General features: G+C 51.1%; 2 protein-coding genes across 3 annotated transcripts in view; one reads left to right on the top strand and one right to left on the bottom strand.

Annotated features, from left to right (window-relative positions):
* The window catches only part of ulk4 (unc-51 like kinase 4), a gene marked incomplete at its 5' end in the record, with an annotated part of 101,216 nt that extends 97,019 nt beyond the window's left edge, over positions 1 to 4,197 (top strand). The window contains 2 exons of the mRNA XM_084444654.1: positions 2,778 to 2,863; positions 4,095 to 4,197. Of these exons, the coding sequence (XP_084300780.1) occupies positions 2,778 to 2,863; positions 4,095 to 4,158 (150 nt within the window). The 3' untranslated portion in view covers positions 4,159 to 4,197. The remainder of the gene's footprint in view (positions 1 to 2,777; positions 2,864 to 4,094) is intronic.
* Positions 4,198 to 4,352: 155 nt separating this feature from the next.
* On the bottom strand, positions 4,353 to 13,049 carry ctnnb1 (catenin (cadherin-associated protein), beta 1). Of its 2 annotated transcripts, XM_084443764.1 has the most exons (17): positions 12,924 to 13,049; positions 10,899 to 10,949; positions 10,213 to 10,437; positions 9,776 to 10,029; positions 9,318 to 9,556; positions 8,932 to 9,133; positions 8,585 to 8,729; positions 8,366 to 8,469; positions 8,199 to 8,231; positions 7,485 to 7,823; positions 7,179 to 7,337; positions 6,851 to 6,970; positions 6,306 to 6,456; positions 6,080 to 6,201; positions 5,817 to 5,877; positions 5,230 to 5,455; positions 4,353 to 5,091 (listed from the first exon to the last, which is right to left on the bottom strand). In XM_084443764.1, the coding sequence occupies exons 2-16, from the start codon at positions 10,909 to 10,911 to the stop codon at positions 5,247 to 5,249; spliced, it is 2,376 nt and encodes a 791-aa protein (XP_084299890.1). In that variant the 5' UTR covers positions 10,912 to 10,949; positions 12,924 to 13,049; the 3' UTR covers positions 4,353 to 5,091; positions 5,230 to 5,246. The 2 variants fall into 2 exon arrangements, with proteins under 2 accessions (XP_084299890.1, XP_084299891.1); XM_084443765.1 differs by lacking the exon at positions 8,199 to 8,231.
* Between the last annotated feature and the right edge of the window lie 4,451 nt (positions 13,050 to 17,500).

The raw sequence follows: 17,500 nt of genomic DNA, 5'->3' as shown, positions 1-17,500 counted from the left end.
CACCCCAGAGCCCCCCCTCCTCCTACCCCACCCCCTACCCCAGACCTCACAACCAGCCCAACCAACCCCCCCCCCCCCCCCCCCTCCTCCTCCTACCCCACCCCAGACCCCCCCCCCTCCTCCTACCCCACCCCGGACCCCCGGCCCCCACCCCAGACCTCGCAACCAGCCAAACCAACCCCCCCCACCTCTCCCCCTACCCCACCCCTACCCCTCCCGTTCTCCTCTCCTTCTGCCCCCTCCTCTCCTTCTGTCCCCCCACCCCCTTACCCCTCCCATTCTCCTCTGCTCTCCTTCTGCCCCCCCCTCTCCTACCCCTCCCGTTCTCTCTCAACCCCCCCCTCCTCCTACCCCTCCCGTTCTCCTCTCCTTCTACACCCCCCCCCTCTCCTCCTCCTACCCCTCCCGTTCTCCTCTCCTTCTACACCCTCCCCCCTCTCCTCCTCCTACACCTCCGGTTCTCCTCTCCTTCTGCTCTCACCCCCCCCTCCTCCTTTCTACCTCTACATCAGGGTCTTCCAGGAGCCCCCCTACCCCATGATTCACCCCCCCCCCCCCCCCCCCCAAACCTGGAGCCCGTGGTGTAGTTGTGGGGAGTAGAAGGCTGTTCAGAGCCTGTTCGTGGTTCCTGGTGTGCAGGACAGCGTTAGTGACGTCACCAGGTAGAACTCCACTAGACCTCTGACCTCTAGTTCATCTTTGGGACCCAGCAGCCAGAAAAGACAGAAAGACGGCGCCCGGCCAGCTCAGGAAGTCGCCCCGGACGGCCGACCGCGCCTCCGACGACAAACCCGTTCTCCGTTCTCCGCCAGGTCGTATAATCCGCCGGCGCCCTCGGGCCTGTAAATCCTCGGCGCGGCGCCTCGTAAGGGGGCGGCGCCGGGGCCAAGGACGGAGCTCTCGTCGCCGGGGCCGGGGGGGAATCGGGGGAGAGTCTCCCTCCCCGAGGCGCGTGTAACCCTGTTGCCTGGCAACGGCCGCGCCGCGGTGGGCGGGGTGCGGAGCGGGTGGGGAGGGGGGTGTGCGGCAGGAGATTACACAGGAAACCCATTAGCGGATTCATCTCCTCTGCTGGGGGAGTGGTCTTTATTAGGCCACCGGACGGACGGCTGGTTAACGAGCTGCTCTTCCTCCGGTGTTTGAGCTCCGAGGAACTCTCTCTTTCTGCCGCTCTCTCTCTCTGGCGCACACACACACACACACATACCTGTGGAGACCCACTCTTTGGTAAGCTCTCCCTCCAGCCATTTGTGACCCCGAGTGCAAGGCTGTGTGTAAGTGTACAGCTGTGTGTGTGTGTGTGTGTGTGTGTGTGTGTGTGTGTGTGTGTGTGTGTGTGTGTGTGTGTGTGTGTGTGTGTGTGTGTGTGTGTGTGTGTGTGTGTGCGAGCGCGCTGTCAGGTAGAGCTGTTGGCTGGAGAGCCTCCAGGCTCTCTCTCTCTCTGTCACAGATACCATTGAGTCCCCAACCCCTGGACTGAGTTACACTGTCCCTTTGTCTGTGTGTGTGTGTGTGTGTGTGTGTGTGTGTGTGTGTGTGTGTGTGTGTGTGTGTGTGTGTGTGTGTGTGTGTGTGTGTGTGTGTGCTTTTTCTTTGCTTTCCCTCGCTCTGTCAGCTTCACTCTAAGCCTGAGATCAGAGGCTGAAACACTACACCACTCCTATGGTGTGAATCAGAGCTCACCCCTCCCTGTCCCTCCATCCTTCTCTCTCTCTCCCTCCCTCCCTCTCCCTCCCTCCCTCCCTCCCTCTCTCTCCCTCCATCCCTCCCTCCCTCTCTCCCTCTCTCTCTCTCTCTCTCTCTCCCTCCCTCCCTCCCTCCCTCCTGTAGACATGTTATCACATGAGAAGGCGCTCGTTGTTGTTGTTGTGAACCACCTGCTCCAGATATGAAGTCATGGGGCAGCTCTTTGTCACCTTGCTGCTATTCACGGGGCGCAAGGCTGCTCGACACGTAGCTCCTCCCCCACTCCCTACGTAGCTCCTCCCCCACTCCCTACGTAGCTCCTCCCCCACTCCCTACGCCTGTCTGTCGGTTGGCAGAGATTCACAGCACGCAAGTTTCTCTCTCTTTTTCTCTGTCTCTCTCTCCCCCTCTCTCTCTCTTTCTCTATCTCTCTCTATCTCTCTCTCTCCCTTTCTCTCTCCCTTTCTCTATCTATCTCTCTCCGTCTCTATCTTTTTATCTATCTCCCTCTCCCTCCCTCCCTCCCTCTCTCTCTCCCTCCCTCCCTCTCTCCCTCTCTCTCTCTCTCTCTCTCTCTCTCTCCCTCCCTCCCTCCCTCTCTCTCTTCCTCCCTCCCTCCCTCCCTCCCTCCTCACACACAGTAGTCAGGGTGGCTGCTCTTCATATTGGTGTATCAGTGCTATAGAGCTGCTGTGAGTTACCAGAGCGCCGTCTGACTTTGAGGTCAGTCGGCAGCGGAGAGAAAGAGACCGGGGGCGGAGCCTCCTCTGGTAGGAGTGAGGGGGGGGGGGGAGGGAGGGGGGGGAGGAGAGGAGGGATGAGGGAGGGAGGGAGGGAGGGAACGCAGGGCACCTGTTTCCCATTAGCACAGAAACATTCCAACTCTGTCTGACTCCATTTGGTGCCCCTATGGAGCTTCCAGGCCGTGTGTGTGTGTGTGTGTGTGTGTGTGTGTGTGTGTGTGTGTTGTCTAGCTGTCTACTACATAGTATATCTCTATTTGTGCGTTTCTGTTGTATACTATATGTCTTTGTTTTGTGTATTATAGTGTGTGTGTGTGTGTGTGTGTGTGTTTCTGCGTCGTCCTCCAGATCTCCTCGTCCGACGGTGCGTGGAGCGATTCAGACGAGGGTCAGGAGCTGCTGCGCACTCTGCAGACCCTGAGTCACTCAGCCAGGTGTGTTTCACTCCCCCCCACACACACACACACACACACACACCCCCACTCTCCTCAGCAGAGCCCTGGTCTCTGTGACAGGGGCAAGGCTTTGATCCATTCTTGTGGAGGCCGGGCCGCGTGATGAAAGACGCCTCCAGCCGCCGCCGCTCCGCGCCGGTGATAGTGGCTCATTGTTGGTCGGCTACGCTGCGCCACAGACCTCCTCCAGCCCCCCCCCTCCCCTCCCCTCCCCCGCTCTCTCCTTCCCTTCACCTCTCCTCCCTGTCCCTCCCCCTCGCCGACCCTTTCTTTCTCCTCCTCCTCCCCGTCCCTTCCTTTTTACTCCTCCTCTACCCCCCCTCCTCCCTCCCTCCCCCTCTACCCCTCCCTCCCCCTCTACCCCTCCCTCCCTCTCTCCACTCCTCTTTATGAAATGGAAAAAAAGAAAGCCCTCATGTCTTTGAAGTTGCCTAGCCAGGCTTGTGAAGCAGGGCTTTTTGACAATATTGGGATTGGGTTGAGTGGCTGGCACTCCCATTCTCAACTACCCACTACGTCACCGGCCCTCTCCATGGCAACCAAGAGGAATTTCTTTTAAAATCCCCCTCAACAGAACACTGAAAGTGTGTGAGGTTTTGTTATAGGACTATGGTGTGTGTGTGTGTTGTCTGAGGAAAAAACACTTTTTTTTTGTACCGTCCACAGACCTGTAGACATTTACAGGCAATGGAAATACCCAACAGACATTTACAAAAGGAAAGGAAATAGTTGCATGCTTATCAAACCGAACTCCGGGATTACAGATTTGTTGAATTCGGCAACTTCAACTAATCTAATTGAATAGCCATCTAGAATATGAGTTGGCCTGAGAAGGACTTGGATTCGTCTCCCAGACTTGAATGGTTTTCAGTCTGCTTTTTCAAACTGTCAGTAATTAGTGAGGAAAACCTCAATCAGATCAGCCAGTGTCCGGCTGGGAGCAGGATTTCTGTATTTATCAGACCGGCTCACTAGTGACTGCTCCGCTGATCAAATTAATTAGCCGCAACGTTTGAAGATTTTTATTAAAATCCTTTGGGCATACCAGTCCTCACAGGCAGGCCAGTCTTCAGTGCCAAGTCCATCATAATGCTCCCGAAAGTTCAGAGGGATAGTTGTGTGTGTGGGTGGGGGGGAAGAGGGGGAGGGAGGGAAGAGGGAGGGATGGAAGAGAGGGCGGTTGTGACTGTTGTGCTCGTCTTCTCCTCAGGTCTCACACTGATGTCGCTGTGGCGTCGCTGGCGTCCGAGATCCTCAGAGGGAGTGGCCTGTAGAAACGGCCCATCACCACCTCGCCTTTTATACTGTACAGCTGAACGTGTTTAATTTATAATAAAACTGATTCCATTTCAACCCGCCTCCTGCTCATCCCTCCATTCTAAAGTAGCTTTTGGAATCAACAGAAAAGAGAACACAAAAGCAGTTCCTGAAATTAAATGAACCAAAGACAGTTGAAATTAAAGTCCATTTTATTGTTTAGCCATGTCATAACCATGTCTCCAATAATCACAGCAGGCTACAATAGTCAGGGAAATCTTTTTCACTACCCTCGACAGCTACCATCAAAAAAGACAGAACATAATCACCTCTGCCCCCCCACCAAGCACACCCCCTTTGGAACTGTTGTGACACTAAAACAGTGCACCCTCATTAAAGCAAGAAAATAGTTGATATTTGGACCGTTTTCCAATTCTTGGTTTTTTTTATACAAAAGCTACACAATGTTACACTTGATCAGGATACAATTCAACTGATTAATTAGTGTTCTACACCATAACTTGATAAAATCTTAATTGATGGAGCATTACCACTATAACTTAACACTACGAGAGACTTAAAAGGTATACAAATTACTGCAAAAAAAGAGAGAGGTATAATAAAGCAAGCTAAGTCAGTACCATTACAGACTGAAGAATCGGAATAAAAAATAAAAAGTAAAAAAATACAGACAAGGGTTTTAAAATTCCATCTTGAGATCCACTTCTTGAGCTTTCTTTATCTTTGAGTCGGCCACTCCAGGAATTCCCTCGCGGTTTCAACTCCGCCAGAGACCAGAAACAAAGTTTTGTCCTCCTCCAGTTCCCATGGGAAACTCAGCTTGTAGTAGTGTGTCAGGCACTTTCTGAGAAACACGCCCACTCCCCCTTCCTCTCAGCAACTCTTCAGGCCAAATCACAACGCAGGTTCATTCAGATCAGACGATACAGCTGCGGACGGGGAGAGAGACGGCAGGGTTACGACAGGAAACGACGCGCTTCCAAAAGCACCCATCAAACACGGCGCCGTGTTAGTACCACGCGGAGCATGCGCAAGCCTGTGAACCAGCCCGTTACTGGTGTCCTTACCTAGAAAGTAGGTTTATTTACAGGTCCGTATCAAACCACGCCAGCTGGTTGCTGTCGCCGGGGGGCAGGCCGTCGATCAGGTCCTGGGCGTGGCCCAGGTCGGGCAGCCCGTCCACGGGGTAGTCGGGGCCGGGGTGGTGCGCCCCCATGTCATGCTCCATCATGGGGTCCATGCCCATTGAGTCCTGGCCGTAGCCTCCAGAGTGGAAGGAGCGGTAGCTGGGGTCTGGGGGGGGGGGGGGGGGATGGGGGAAGCACACACACTTTGTTAGAGAGCAGGTTAACAACCCAAGCAGCCACACAGTAGTAGGATCATCCAAACGCAGTCACAGCCACCAGCAGCCCAGACCAGGTCACCCAGGCCGAGCCCAGACCAGGTCACCGCTGACCGATCCGCCTGGTGAGGCCGCTAGGGCTGTGAAGCCTGCTGCAGGAGGATCGAGCGCTGCACACACACACTGAATCACAGTCCTCCACCCCGACAGCGACCCGTGTCCCGGTGTGTCTGGGAGGGTCGGCTTGAGAAGGGTGGGTGGAGGACGGCGCTCCAGCAGAGGTGCCAGACAGAGGCGGGGGGCGGGTCTTACCTTCCTGGCGGTATCCCAGGGCCTCTCCTTGAGCGCCGATGTCCAGGCCCAGGTCTCCAGTCTGCAGGGGGGGGCGGAGGAGAGAGAGAGAGAGAGAGAGAGAGAGAGAGGGTGAGAGAGCTGCAGCTACAGGAGGAGAACCACCCCAAAAGCACTAGCATTCAGGTTCAAGACCTCCGAGCCGCTGGACCGTTGGTTTGATGCCGGCTAGGCAGCGTGATCTGTGTATGTATGTGTGTGTGTGTGTGTGTGTGTGTGTGTACCTCGTTCCAGGTCATTGGCTCCGTCCTGAAGAGAGAGCTGGTCAGCTCCACAGACAGACGCTTCTTGTAGTCCTGAGGTTTGTCCTCAGACATGCGGAACAGCACGGCGGCAGCGTACGTAGCTGCAGGGAGGAGAGACAGTTACACACCCTCCTTTACAGGTTCCAGCAGCTCTGCGAACAGGACCGTGTGTGTGTGTGTGTGTGCCACGTGCGTGTGTACTGACCCACTCCCTCGTTCCTGGAGTGCAGCAGCTCTGTGAGGGGTGCGGTGGCGCCCTCGGCCTCGATGGCCTCGGCCGCCTCCTTGTCCTGGGCCAGCTCACACAGCACGCCGGCCGCCACGCGCTGGATGTTCTCAATGGGAGAGTAGAGCAGCTGGGGACCGAACACACGCTCCGTTAACACCCCCCGCGCTTCCCAACACCCCCCGCGCTTCCCAACACCCCCGCGCTTCCCAACACCCCCCGCGCTTCCCAACACCCCCCGCGCTTCCCAACACCCCCCGCGCTTCCCAACACCCCCGCGCTTCCCAACCCCCCCCGCGCTTCCCAACCCCCCCCGCGCTTCCCAACCCCCCCGCGCTTCCCAACCCCCCCCGCGCTTCCCAACCCCCCCCGCGCTTCCCAACCCCCCCGCGCTTCCCAACACCCCCGCGCTTCCCAACACCCCCGCGCTTCCCAACACCCCCACGCTGCAGCGGTAAGGGCAGCGTTTACTGGCTTTTGAGTATCATGGAAGGTTAGGGTGTGTGTGTGTGTGTGTGTGTTACCTGAACGAAGAGCGGAATGGTGTTGAGTCCTCTGATAACGATTCTGTTGTGTACGTCTCTGGCCAGGATGTGCAGAGCGCCGGTGCAGCCCTCAACAATCTCCTCCATGCGAACTCCCTCCTGGGACACACACACACACACAGAGGTCAGTATGAGGTCAAGTCTCTCCCACACACACTAGTCCTACACATACACCAGTCAATATGAGGACAAGTCTCTCCCACACATACATCAACATTTCAAGTAAGTAGAAAGTTGGACGGGAGCATAATGGTGCTGCATCTCTATTAAAAAGTGTGTGTGTGTGTGTGATGCGTCCGTCTCTCACCACAAACTGCTGCTGCGTGCCCCCCATGGAGGTGCGTCTCTGCGTGTCCTGGTGAGCTCTGACCAGCAGCTGGACCAGCCGTGGGATGGCGCCCTGCTCCCTCAGGGGGGCGTGGTTGGCCGGGCACAGCGCCAGGTTGCGGATCAGACCTACGGTGGCCTGGCGGGGACAAAGGAACGCAGTCGAAGTCAGACGGCGAAGCGTTAAGATAAACGAGTACCACGTAGACGATTTTGAGTGCCCCCCCTGCATACCTCGACGACAACGAGTGTGTGTGTGTGTGTGTGTGTGTGTGTTCATACGCACCTTGATGAGCGGCCAGTGCGAGGGCGGGTGCAGCAGCTTGACCACCACCGGCAGGCCGTAGTGCAGCCGCACGGCGTTCTGGGCCATCTCGGCGTCCTGGTGGCGCGAGGTCAGGTGGCGCAGGGCGCAGATGGCGGGCTCCGTGATGTCCTCGCGGTCGCCGGCGCGCAGCACCGTGCGCACCAGCGCCTCGATGCCGCCCACCTGGCACACCATCATCTTGTTCTTGTAGTTGTTGCACGTGAGGTTGGACAGGATGCCGGCGGCGCACGTCACCACGTTGATGTCATCGCTGCCCAGGAGCTGGACCAGGGTGCCCAGCAGACCCTCCATGCCCTCCTGGGGGGGGGAGAGAGAGAGAGAGAGGGGAGGGGGGGTTAGGAGAGATGGGGGGAACGACACAAACACACACACACACAACAGTCGGGACGGTCTCGGGGTGGATAAGACGGACAGGCAGGCAGGACGGATATCAGGACGAGTGGCGTCGTTGGGAAATGGGTGGATATTTTCCTAAAAGCGGCAACTCTTTCCCCTCTGCGTGTACACACACACACACACACACCTTTCTCCCGACACACGCTACAACCATTCGCTCCTTTCCGCTCATGTCTATTAACTCCTTCCTCTCCTCCGGTTCTGACCCGGTTCTGGGTCTCTAGCGGGCCCGCGGTCGCAGGGACACAGACAAAGGCAGGAATGGCCGCTGTTTACCTGCATCACATCTACTTCCGCTAAGGCCAAGCTCTGCTCCGCGGAGGGAGGGAGGGAGACAGACAAGAGAGAGCTCTTATGTAGGAAGAGTGCAGGGAACAGTCAGGATAGAGAGTAAAGCAGGGTGGGTGGGTGTGGGGGGGGTGGGGACGGGGGCGGGGCTGTACCTGTTTGGTTGCGGCGTCTGAGAGGTTCCTGAGGGTCCACAGGCAGTTCTGGACCAATCTCTGGCTGGGGTCGGTCAGGTGCAGACCCAGCGCCTGCATGCCACCTGGAAAAAGACACACACACACCGTCAGCACACGGGACTGGGCGGGCTACGACGGAGAACGCGTTTACGGCGTCGCGCGTCCGCAAACGCTCGGGCGCAGGGGGCGTGGACCTACCGGCCTCGACGATGGCGGGCTTGTTGCTGGAGCAGACGGAGAGGACTTTGAGCACTCTGCTGGTGGTCCAGAGCAGCTTCTCGTATGTGTAGGTCCTCATGATGTTGACCAGGGCCTGGGGACCGCCGCTGGCCAGGATGATCAGCTGGGGGGGGAGAGAGACGAGCGTTAAATGGATCGGCACCTGAAACAAACGGCCTCCCGTGAAGAACCATTGCACTAAATCCCCGATACGGAGGCGTCTCTGGGTGATTTTACATCCAGGGATAGATACTGGGTCGGCATCCCTTTTAGGGAAGGGAACCAATGGGATTCGGGGCCCGGACGGGCGTGGCATGCGCCCTAACCTTGCTCTCCTGGTTGCCGTAGGCCAGGATCTGCAGGCAGTCGGTGGTGATGGCCAGGAACTTGACGTTGGTCTTGTTGAGCAGGGCCACCATCTTCTGCAGGCCGCCGGCGAGGCGCACCGCCATCTTGGCGCCCTCCTGGTGCAGCAGCAGGTTGTGGAGGGTGGTGATGGCGTAGAAGAGCACGGAGTCCACTGGAGACCTGGGGGGGGGGGAGGAGGAACACACATGTACCAAATGCTCCGCGTCCAGACGGGCGAGACCTGGCGGCTGAGAGAAGCAGGGCCTCTGCAGCCCTGAAGAGACCGCCCTAGCCCCTCCCCTTAACGCCCCCTCTCCCCTAGCGCCGCCCCCTCCCTCCACCCCTATCTCCCGCCCCTTCGTACCCGAGCATCTTGACCAGGGCGGGGATGCCGCCGGACTTGAAGATGGCGAGCAGGCCCTCTCTGTGGTGGGACAGGTTGTGGAGGGTGCCGGCCGTGCAGCGGGCCGTCTCCCCGTCGTTGGTGTTCTGCATGGTGCGCACGATGGCCGACACCATCTGCGGCGAGCGCATGATGGCGTGGCGGGACGCCTCCTTCTTGGACAGCTGGTGCACCATCACGGCCGCCTTGTTCACCACCACCTGAGGGAGAGCAGCGGCGATCAGCGCACAGTAACACCTCCGGAACGCACGGGGCCGTTTTAACTACCGCCCCCCACCCGGGTGAACGGACGGGGGAGAGGTGGGTTAAGTTAGCGACCGACGCTTGACCAATGCTAACCAGCACTCAGAAGTCAGTACACTCAATACCAGCAGAGTATCTCTCCTGGGGGAGGGGGGGGTAGAGGTTTGTTGGCTCACCTGGTCCTCGTCATTGAGCAGCTTGGTGAGCTCGGGGATGGCGCGCGTGGCCAGCTCGGCGTCGTCCTGGTAGTTGATCAGGTTGACCACGGCGTGCTTCAGCATCTGGGACGGCTCGGCCAGCCGCTGCACGTTGGTGGGGTGGGCGCCGTCGAACTGCGTGGACGGGATCTGCATGCCCTCGTCCAGGGTCTCGGGGAACATGGCCGCCCGCACGCGTTGGGCGCGCGTCATGGCATACTGCCCGTCTATGTCTGGGGGGGAGGGGGAGATGGGGGGGGGGGGGGTAGTCAGGCTGGGGTTAATGACAGTTGGCCGTGTTGAACTATACTACCATGAATCTGTTTGATCAGGACAACGTCAAAAACTTCCATGAGAATTCTATATGGTATGAATCCCTGAGTACTGTTTGTGAACGAGCGTGTTTGTTTGTTTACCTGCCACCTGGTCCTGGGAGAAGGACTGGGAGAAGCCCTGCTCCCACTCGTACAGCACCTGGTTGTCCACGTCCTCCTCCTCAGGGTTGCCCTTGCCGCTGAGGGAGGGGGCCGTGGTGGTGGCCCCGGAGTGGATGCCTGAGTCCAGGTACGACTGCTGCTGCCAGTGGCTCACTGCTGCCTTACGGTCCGGCTCCATGGCCATGTCCAGCTCCATCAGATCAGCTACAACAACAACAAGGCCCGTGTTGATTTCACATCCACATAATTCACTTTAATATGATGGTAGCATTCATTAACATTCATTCAATTTGAATGTCCAGATGAATTAGGCTAACAGTATTAACCTGACAGAAATACTGGAAGTGTGCCTTCATCAACTGGGACACCAATAATATCACTCAGGTATTGATGAAAACAAAAACGAATTTAACACGTTTGGCTGTTCTGCTAGCATTCAATATTCAAAATTAAGGTGAGGTTTCTGTCTGTGCAAGAACTACGGCAACTACTATGGTTTAAATTTCATGCTAGCTCTGCCATTTTCCTCGACTCCTCCCAAGCACAAATAAACACAAACGCATACAAGGGGCGAGACATTCCTGAATTCTTGTGGTTGGGTAGTTCAAGGTCGGTTATTAGGAATGGGAGGAGGGGGGGGGGGGTAGGTGGAACTGAGGACTCACCCTGGGAAGCCATGTTCCTTTCTCAAACCACAGCCTGCACAGCTTCCTGATCTGAAACACAGAACAGCAGGGCTCATTCATGCAGCCTTCCCAACCTCTGTCCAAAAACGGACTGCACAAAGCAACCTTTTCAACTAGGGCAAGCAGAGGGAGAGAAAAAACCCAATATAGCAGGCAGAGGAACCCACTCCGTTTGTAGTCGCAAAACGGCAACGACGAATTTCAAGACAAATATATTCTGGAGTGCCAAATGCACTTGAAATTATGTAGCCAGCGGTGCAAGAGATGCCATTTCCGTTTTTCGTTCCGAAAAGTGTAGATGAAATGTGTTTTTGTACAGATGACATCCGCATGATCGTATACTGTAAAGTCCCCGACGAAACCCTCAAAACGGAAGACAGGAAACGGCAAATACTAGAATTTGACTCATCAAGAAACGGGCGCATGAAAGCAATGGGTTCACCGCATTAACCAGTCTGAATCTAGTCCGGGAAGTCTTAAAAGCGTTAATGGAATCAACAACACTTGATAATACGTTGACATCACAGGATCCAACAAAAGCAGATCCACAACACGAAGGGCATGCAAAACTAAGATAAGCCCCAGAGTCACAACTCACGACAAATCCAGGTACTGTAAATGCGGTGGTGAGAAATCCAACAAAAAACGCAGAGATGAGAGTTTAGTGTCTGAGCAGCGGTATGGGGGATTTCCGGAGAGGTCCTGTGCTGTATTTTCCTCGAGGTTTTCCACCAGTGATCTTGCTAGTTCCCCACCCCCACACACATCCAAGTCCACTTCTGACTGCCTCCACTTTCCTACAGCAACACACCAGCGACTCAGATTACACCCAAGCTCCTCCTCAACATCCTCTCAAATCACAACGGCTCAGGAATTTTGTCGGTCTTTGTTTAAAGGTCGACTAAGAAAAGTCTTAAAAGTGCGACAAAACCAAACAGTTGAATACTTTCAATTACACGTAACCAACACGCTTTTAAAAACTGGGTTACAACGTTAGAATAAACACGGATAAATATTTGCCTTTCCCAGAACAAGTGAGTGAGCTCGGTCGTTACCTGGCTGATCAACGTTTAGTTCTCTAACTGAAGTGAGGTTCAATAAGCAACGTTATCTAACGCCAATTCATTAAGTCATCTGAATGGGACGGGTAGACGACTATATAAACGTGTCTGTTGTTTCCAACACAGCCTCCTCATACAATTCTCAAATGGGTTGTCTAGCTGATTAGAAAGCTATCCATCCAACTCTATACCTCCATGATCCAACTAGGAACCCCATTTCTCCTGGCTGGCCCATATCACTCCATCCAACAAGTTGAACTCCCAAAGCTCAAAACTAACCTGGTTTTATCAAAGACGAAAACTACCATTTCAAGCAGCTGTATCAATGTGAGCCAGCCAGCAGCAAGGCAACACAGTGAAACATGAGTCAGTGCGCTGGAATGCAAGCTAGCCGATGTGCTAGCAAACTAAACCCTGGTGAGCTGGCTAGCAAACTAAACCCTGGTTAGCTGGCTAACGTGAGCAGAAGTAATGTTGGTAAAACACGCTGCGTGTTACTAACCAGCCACCCACCAGCTAGCTGGGTCAGATACGGACCTCCACGGGTTCCTCCTTCCGTTATCGGCAAGGTAGCAAATGACCAAATCGAAGATCACATTGGGTAAGTTAATTTGAAAGAGGAATGGCTATCGGTGAAGCACATTTTCAAAATCAAAATGGCTAGCCAGTGGGATGCTTGACAACGTATAGCTCCGATAGGCGGTGGCTAAGGAAACGTTTGCGGAGAAAGCAGCTGGCTAGGTGGCTAACACAGCTAGGGTTAGGGTTAGCTAGCACCCAGCTAGCACCCAGCTAGGGTTAGGGTTAGGGTTAGCTAGCACCCAGCTAGCACCCAGCTAGCACCCACACACCAGTCCACACAACACATTCCGCTCGGTGAGAACGAGAAAACAGGGAAAAGTAAGAACGTTACAAAAAAATAGTTTGGAGAGAAAAAGCATACCCTTCCACAAGCCTCAAATCAGTCCCCTCGATTCAAAGTGAATAGAGCCAATATCGAGCGTAAAAGCACCGGATAAAACGTAGCCAAACACCAGCGGGTCGTCCGACTACCCCCTCCGCAGTCAGGGAACAACTCAGCTCTGGCGGCTGGATCACGGATTTAAGATGGCGTCGCAATGAAATGGACCGGATCACCTTCCCTGTGGCGAGCATATCCTGCCGCATGTTGAAATAAAATAGATACACATGCTCTTTGCTTTCATTAATTCTATGATTTAAAAAACAGAAAACACACATTCTACGATATAATAAGTTATGAACGAAACCGAATAATCAAAATGGAAACGATCTTACTAAAACACTGTAATTCCCAAGATCTGCGTATGGATACCAATGAGGTGGAATGGTGTGCCGGTAGAATACCTTTTCCATACATTGGAAAACCAGGCAGAAAATGTGTTTGAGGAGTAGGTATTTGGACTGCGAGCGGTCTAGGCTAAAAGGTGGACACTTAGCACGGATGGTATGGTTATCACACCATAGACGTTTCCGTTAAATAGAAAAGAGTATAGCCTATATCTTCATTCTTCAAATATTGAAACAATCATTTTTCGGATGGAGCTCCAGCAGGATGCAATCAAAAGTTGGCCACAGTAACCTACAGCATCACCATGTGAAATGGGACGGGACAACAGGATAATATGTAGGCTACATAGTCTGAAACCACCTGTGCATAGCACCTCCTCCGATGTTTATTTATAGGCCAGAAACTGCTGTTCAGAAAATAGTTTGTAGCCAGTGATCTGCGTGCTATAGGCCTATAGTGAATCATTTTTGTGGTGAATACCAAAAACATTACGCATATGATTATGTGTAAATCACATAATTGTTCACTATGTTATTTCCAACATGAACCAACCACATGGCCTAATGCAGATGCAATTGTGGTATTTTGATAGTCTTGTCTTCAAATCTTGCGACTTATAGGCCTAAGACATCAAATGATAGGCTATAGCCTATTAGTACAAAAATAGACATTTAGGCCTACTGTGCTTCATACTGGACAGAAATGAAAACAATACAAGATACTAGCCCACTGTTTGCAAGTTTATTGAGCAACCAGTGTAAAGGCAAAATATGGAACTGTTACATGTGCTAATGTCCTGAACATAATAGACTACTCAGCCTTGGCATTAGGGTGTGGCATCCACTGAGTAGCTTCCATCTTAATTAACTTTTTTAATTAGACTACTGCCGTCAGTATGGTTGTTAGCTGCTGAATGCCATATCCCAGAGCATATTCATAAAAGCTAAGGCAGTCTTGAATGAATTCCCATGGTTGTTATTAAATAATGGTGAAGAGTAACTTCCCTAAAAGAGGGAGGATGAACAGACGTGGGATGATTTCTAGACACAGACTGGCCTAGTCTTAGAAGAAGCTCTTTCTATGGAGAATCTCTATTCACTTCTTTTTAGTTCAGAACAACATTGACTGTGTCCAGGGAACATTCTGTCAGAATATCAATATTATCTGAAATAAACCATACCACTTAAGAGCTCAGAGGGGGTCAGAGAGAATGACCCAACAGAATAGACAACGTGAGACGCTTTCTCAGAGTTAGGACAAGCCTAATCCTACATTAAAAGGTCCAGAAATATTTTTTGGAAAAACACATTAAAGTTCGTTCATTCATTCATTCATTCATTCATTCATTCATTCATTCATTCATTCATTCAGTATAGCAGAAAGACTGGCACTGATACGTATACTAGTAGTGTTCCCAATGAAGTGTTGAATATGTAGGCTATCACCAGGAAGAGGAGGCCCTTATCAAACCTGAATGGACAGGTGTCTCCATGAACTCACTCTGGCTGGAACTTTGTCCTGTAGAAAGGGTCGGCCATTTAAGATGTATTTGACAGTCAAATACAATATCTGGCAGACTATGGACAAGGTGTATTCAACAACAATGCAATGTTTATTAAATGTAAGACATGAACAAAAGAGTAAGACATGAACAAAAGAGTATGTGAAGTGGCTGACAATTTCTTTGAACACATTTATTAGTGTTTGCATCAAACATTTTACCAAGATGGTTACATCTTTAATTCAATACAGTACAAGTTATGATGAACATTAATGAGGTAATATCTTGTGGATGGTACAGTATCAAACATTTCAGATGACACTTAAGCTCTAAAATCTTAATAACCTTAATAATCAATAACATAACAGTGGTGTTCATCTTTTTTTGTATTTTCTGCATAGAATACCGAATATAGAAACAGAACAATTGCAATTAATGTAATTTCAAAGGCTGTGTCAAATATATACAGTAGGGGAGGAAAAATAGATTACCTAGATGACCAGAGAAATATGTGCTTTTTGGTAATTGGAGTTTTCCTGTAAAATCAATATTATGTGTTTTTCTCATGGTATGGTATTGTATTGAGTTATATTGTATTGTGCTGTTCTGTATTTTCAACTGTTTGATTGATAGTGCTGTAATAGATGTCATTCTCATTTGATTTAGATAAGATGGGATGTATAAAACAGGCTGAATTTCATAATTGAGCTAGATATAAACAGAAATAAATTGAAATTGATTTTTTAATCGTATTAGAGGTGCTTCTGTGTCCAGCAAAAATATATTTATTTATTTACCTTCATCTTGACAACTCTAGATTAACGGTTAATTGTACCATATGATGATCAGAATTGGTATTATGCACATGCATGCATACATACAAAACGCATGCATGCACACACACATACATACACATACGCACACACACACACACACACACACACACACACACACACACACACACAGGAAAGGCGTTAATGCAACATAAGAATCATCAGGGCCTTTTCATCATTATTAATCATATGTGACCAGAGAAACTGCATACCCGTAATCCCACATTCTCCTGTCAGGAGGAAGGAGTTAGTGTACCCAGAACAAACATAAAAGGCTGTAGAAGAACATATTCCTCTAATGGTAGGAATGGAGAATGGATTCCATACGCATTGGCTGCTCCTCCCCAACAGGCTCCCTGTGTAGAAAGGAAGTCACAGATCTTGTGCATCGCCAGCGTGGTTCACCAGCTTTGGGGTCACAAAGGTAGCTACAAGCATGCTTTCTCGTGATTGGTTACATCGAGCTTTGTGTGTACGTTTGTGTGTGCGAGCATGCGTGTGTGAAAGAGTGTATGCCTGTGTGTGTGTGTGTGTGTGTGTGTGTGTGTGTGTGTGTGTGTGTGTGTGTGTGTGTGTGTGTGAACAGTATACCAGGCCCATAGTCCCTTGGGAGGCCATTGGAATGGATGCTGTATGCTGAGGGGAGGGGCTCCTTTCTGTCCCTGTGAAAAGAGGGGGCAGACTAAACCCACTTGTGTGCTCAGGGGATTGTGTCCCCCTGACCTCCCCTCAGCCGAGGGTCCTGAACCCACATCCTTCTGGAGACAAACGTGATAGGTGTAAGCCACCAGGGCTTTGAGCTGCACCGTACGAACTGGCAATGTGTAAAGACAGAAAGAGAGAGAGAGAATATGTACAGTAAATTCGTTTGTGTGCGTGCATGTGTATATGTGTGTCCGTTTGTGTGTGTCTGTGTGTGTGTGTGTGCGTGTCTCCATTCTGTACAGATTTGAATAATGGTGGGTTTCGGTGGCCTAGTTGTAGCAAGGCAGTAGGTCACCAGCAGTTCAGCTTCAATGCTGCACTTTAATACATCAACATCTCTGATGCCCAACCCTGCATTTGTCATCACTGTCTCTGTACACAGCCAGACATTTTTAGGGCTGCTTAGGTCATATACAGTAGACTCATGTTAGAACAGGTTGACAGATTTGTGCTGGAATGTATGCAATATAATATAATATAATATAATATAATATAATATAATATAATATAATATAATATAATATAATATAATATAATATAATATAATATAATATAATATAATATATACATTAAAAAAGAGCGATACAAAGAACCTTTACAATAGAAGAACACTCTTGACTGAAAAAAATCCAAATAGAACCGTTTCAGGTCCGTGAGGTACTGTAATGTCTGGAACCCTCAATGTCTCTTTCTGGACTGAAAAGGGTTATATTAGGAACCTTTTTTTCCAGATGGTTTGTTCTAAATTCACAAATGTTTTCTATACATGGTTCCTGTTTTGAGTGTTTATAATGCAGTAATAATATATCAAGAAAACCTTTATTGAGAGCATATTGATAAAAAGGAAGTGAGCTTGTGGGAAAAGGTGAGGAAAGAAGATGGATGCTATGGGTCGGTAGATTTTATATTATTTTGATATGTTTCTTAAAACAAGAAGCACCCCTTCATAAGCACAAAGGTCTGCCTGATTTAAAGCTGCATTCCTGCAACACTTTATAATCAATACGAAAAATGACAAATTCCTGTTACCTTGTAAAGACAGTTACAGTAGCTGAGATTGATGCTCAACAGATATCTTGCTATCATAAGTCTCATGTAAATGTTTGCTCTTGAAATAACAATGCGTTCATAGTTTCTATGAAATTATGTTTGCTGTATGTGATGTTACGTTA

This window comes from Borostomias antarcticus (genome assembly GCF_949987555.1).
Source record: "Borostomias antarcticus genome assembly, chromosome: 10".
NCBI lineage: Eukaryota > Metazoa > Chordata > Actinopteri > Stomiiformes > Stomiidae > Borostomias > Borostomias antarcticus.
Note: the sequence above shows the minus strand (reverse complement) of the source record. Positions and strands in the feature narration are given on the sequence as shown.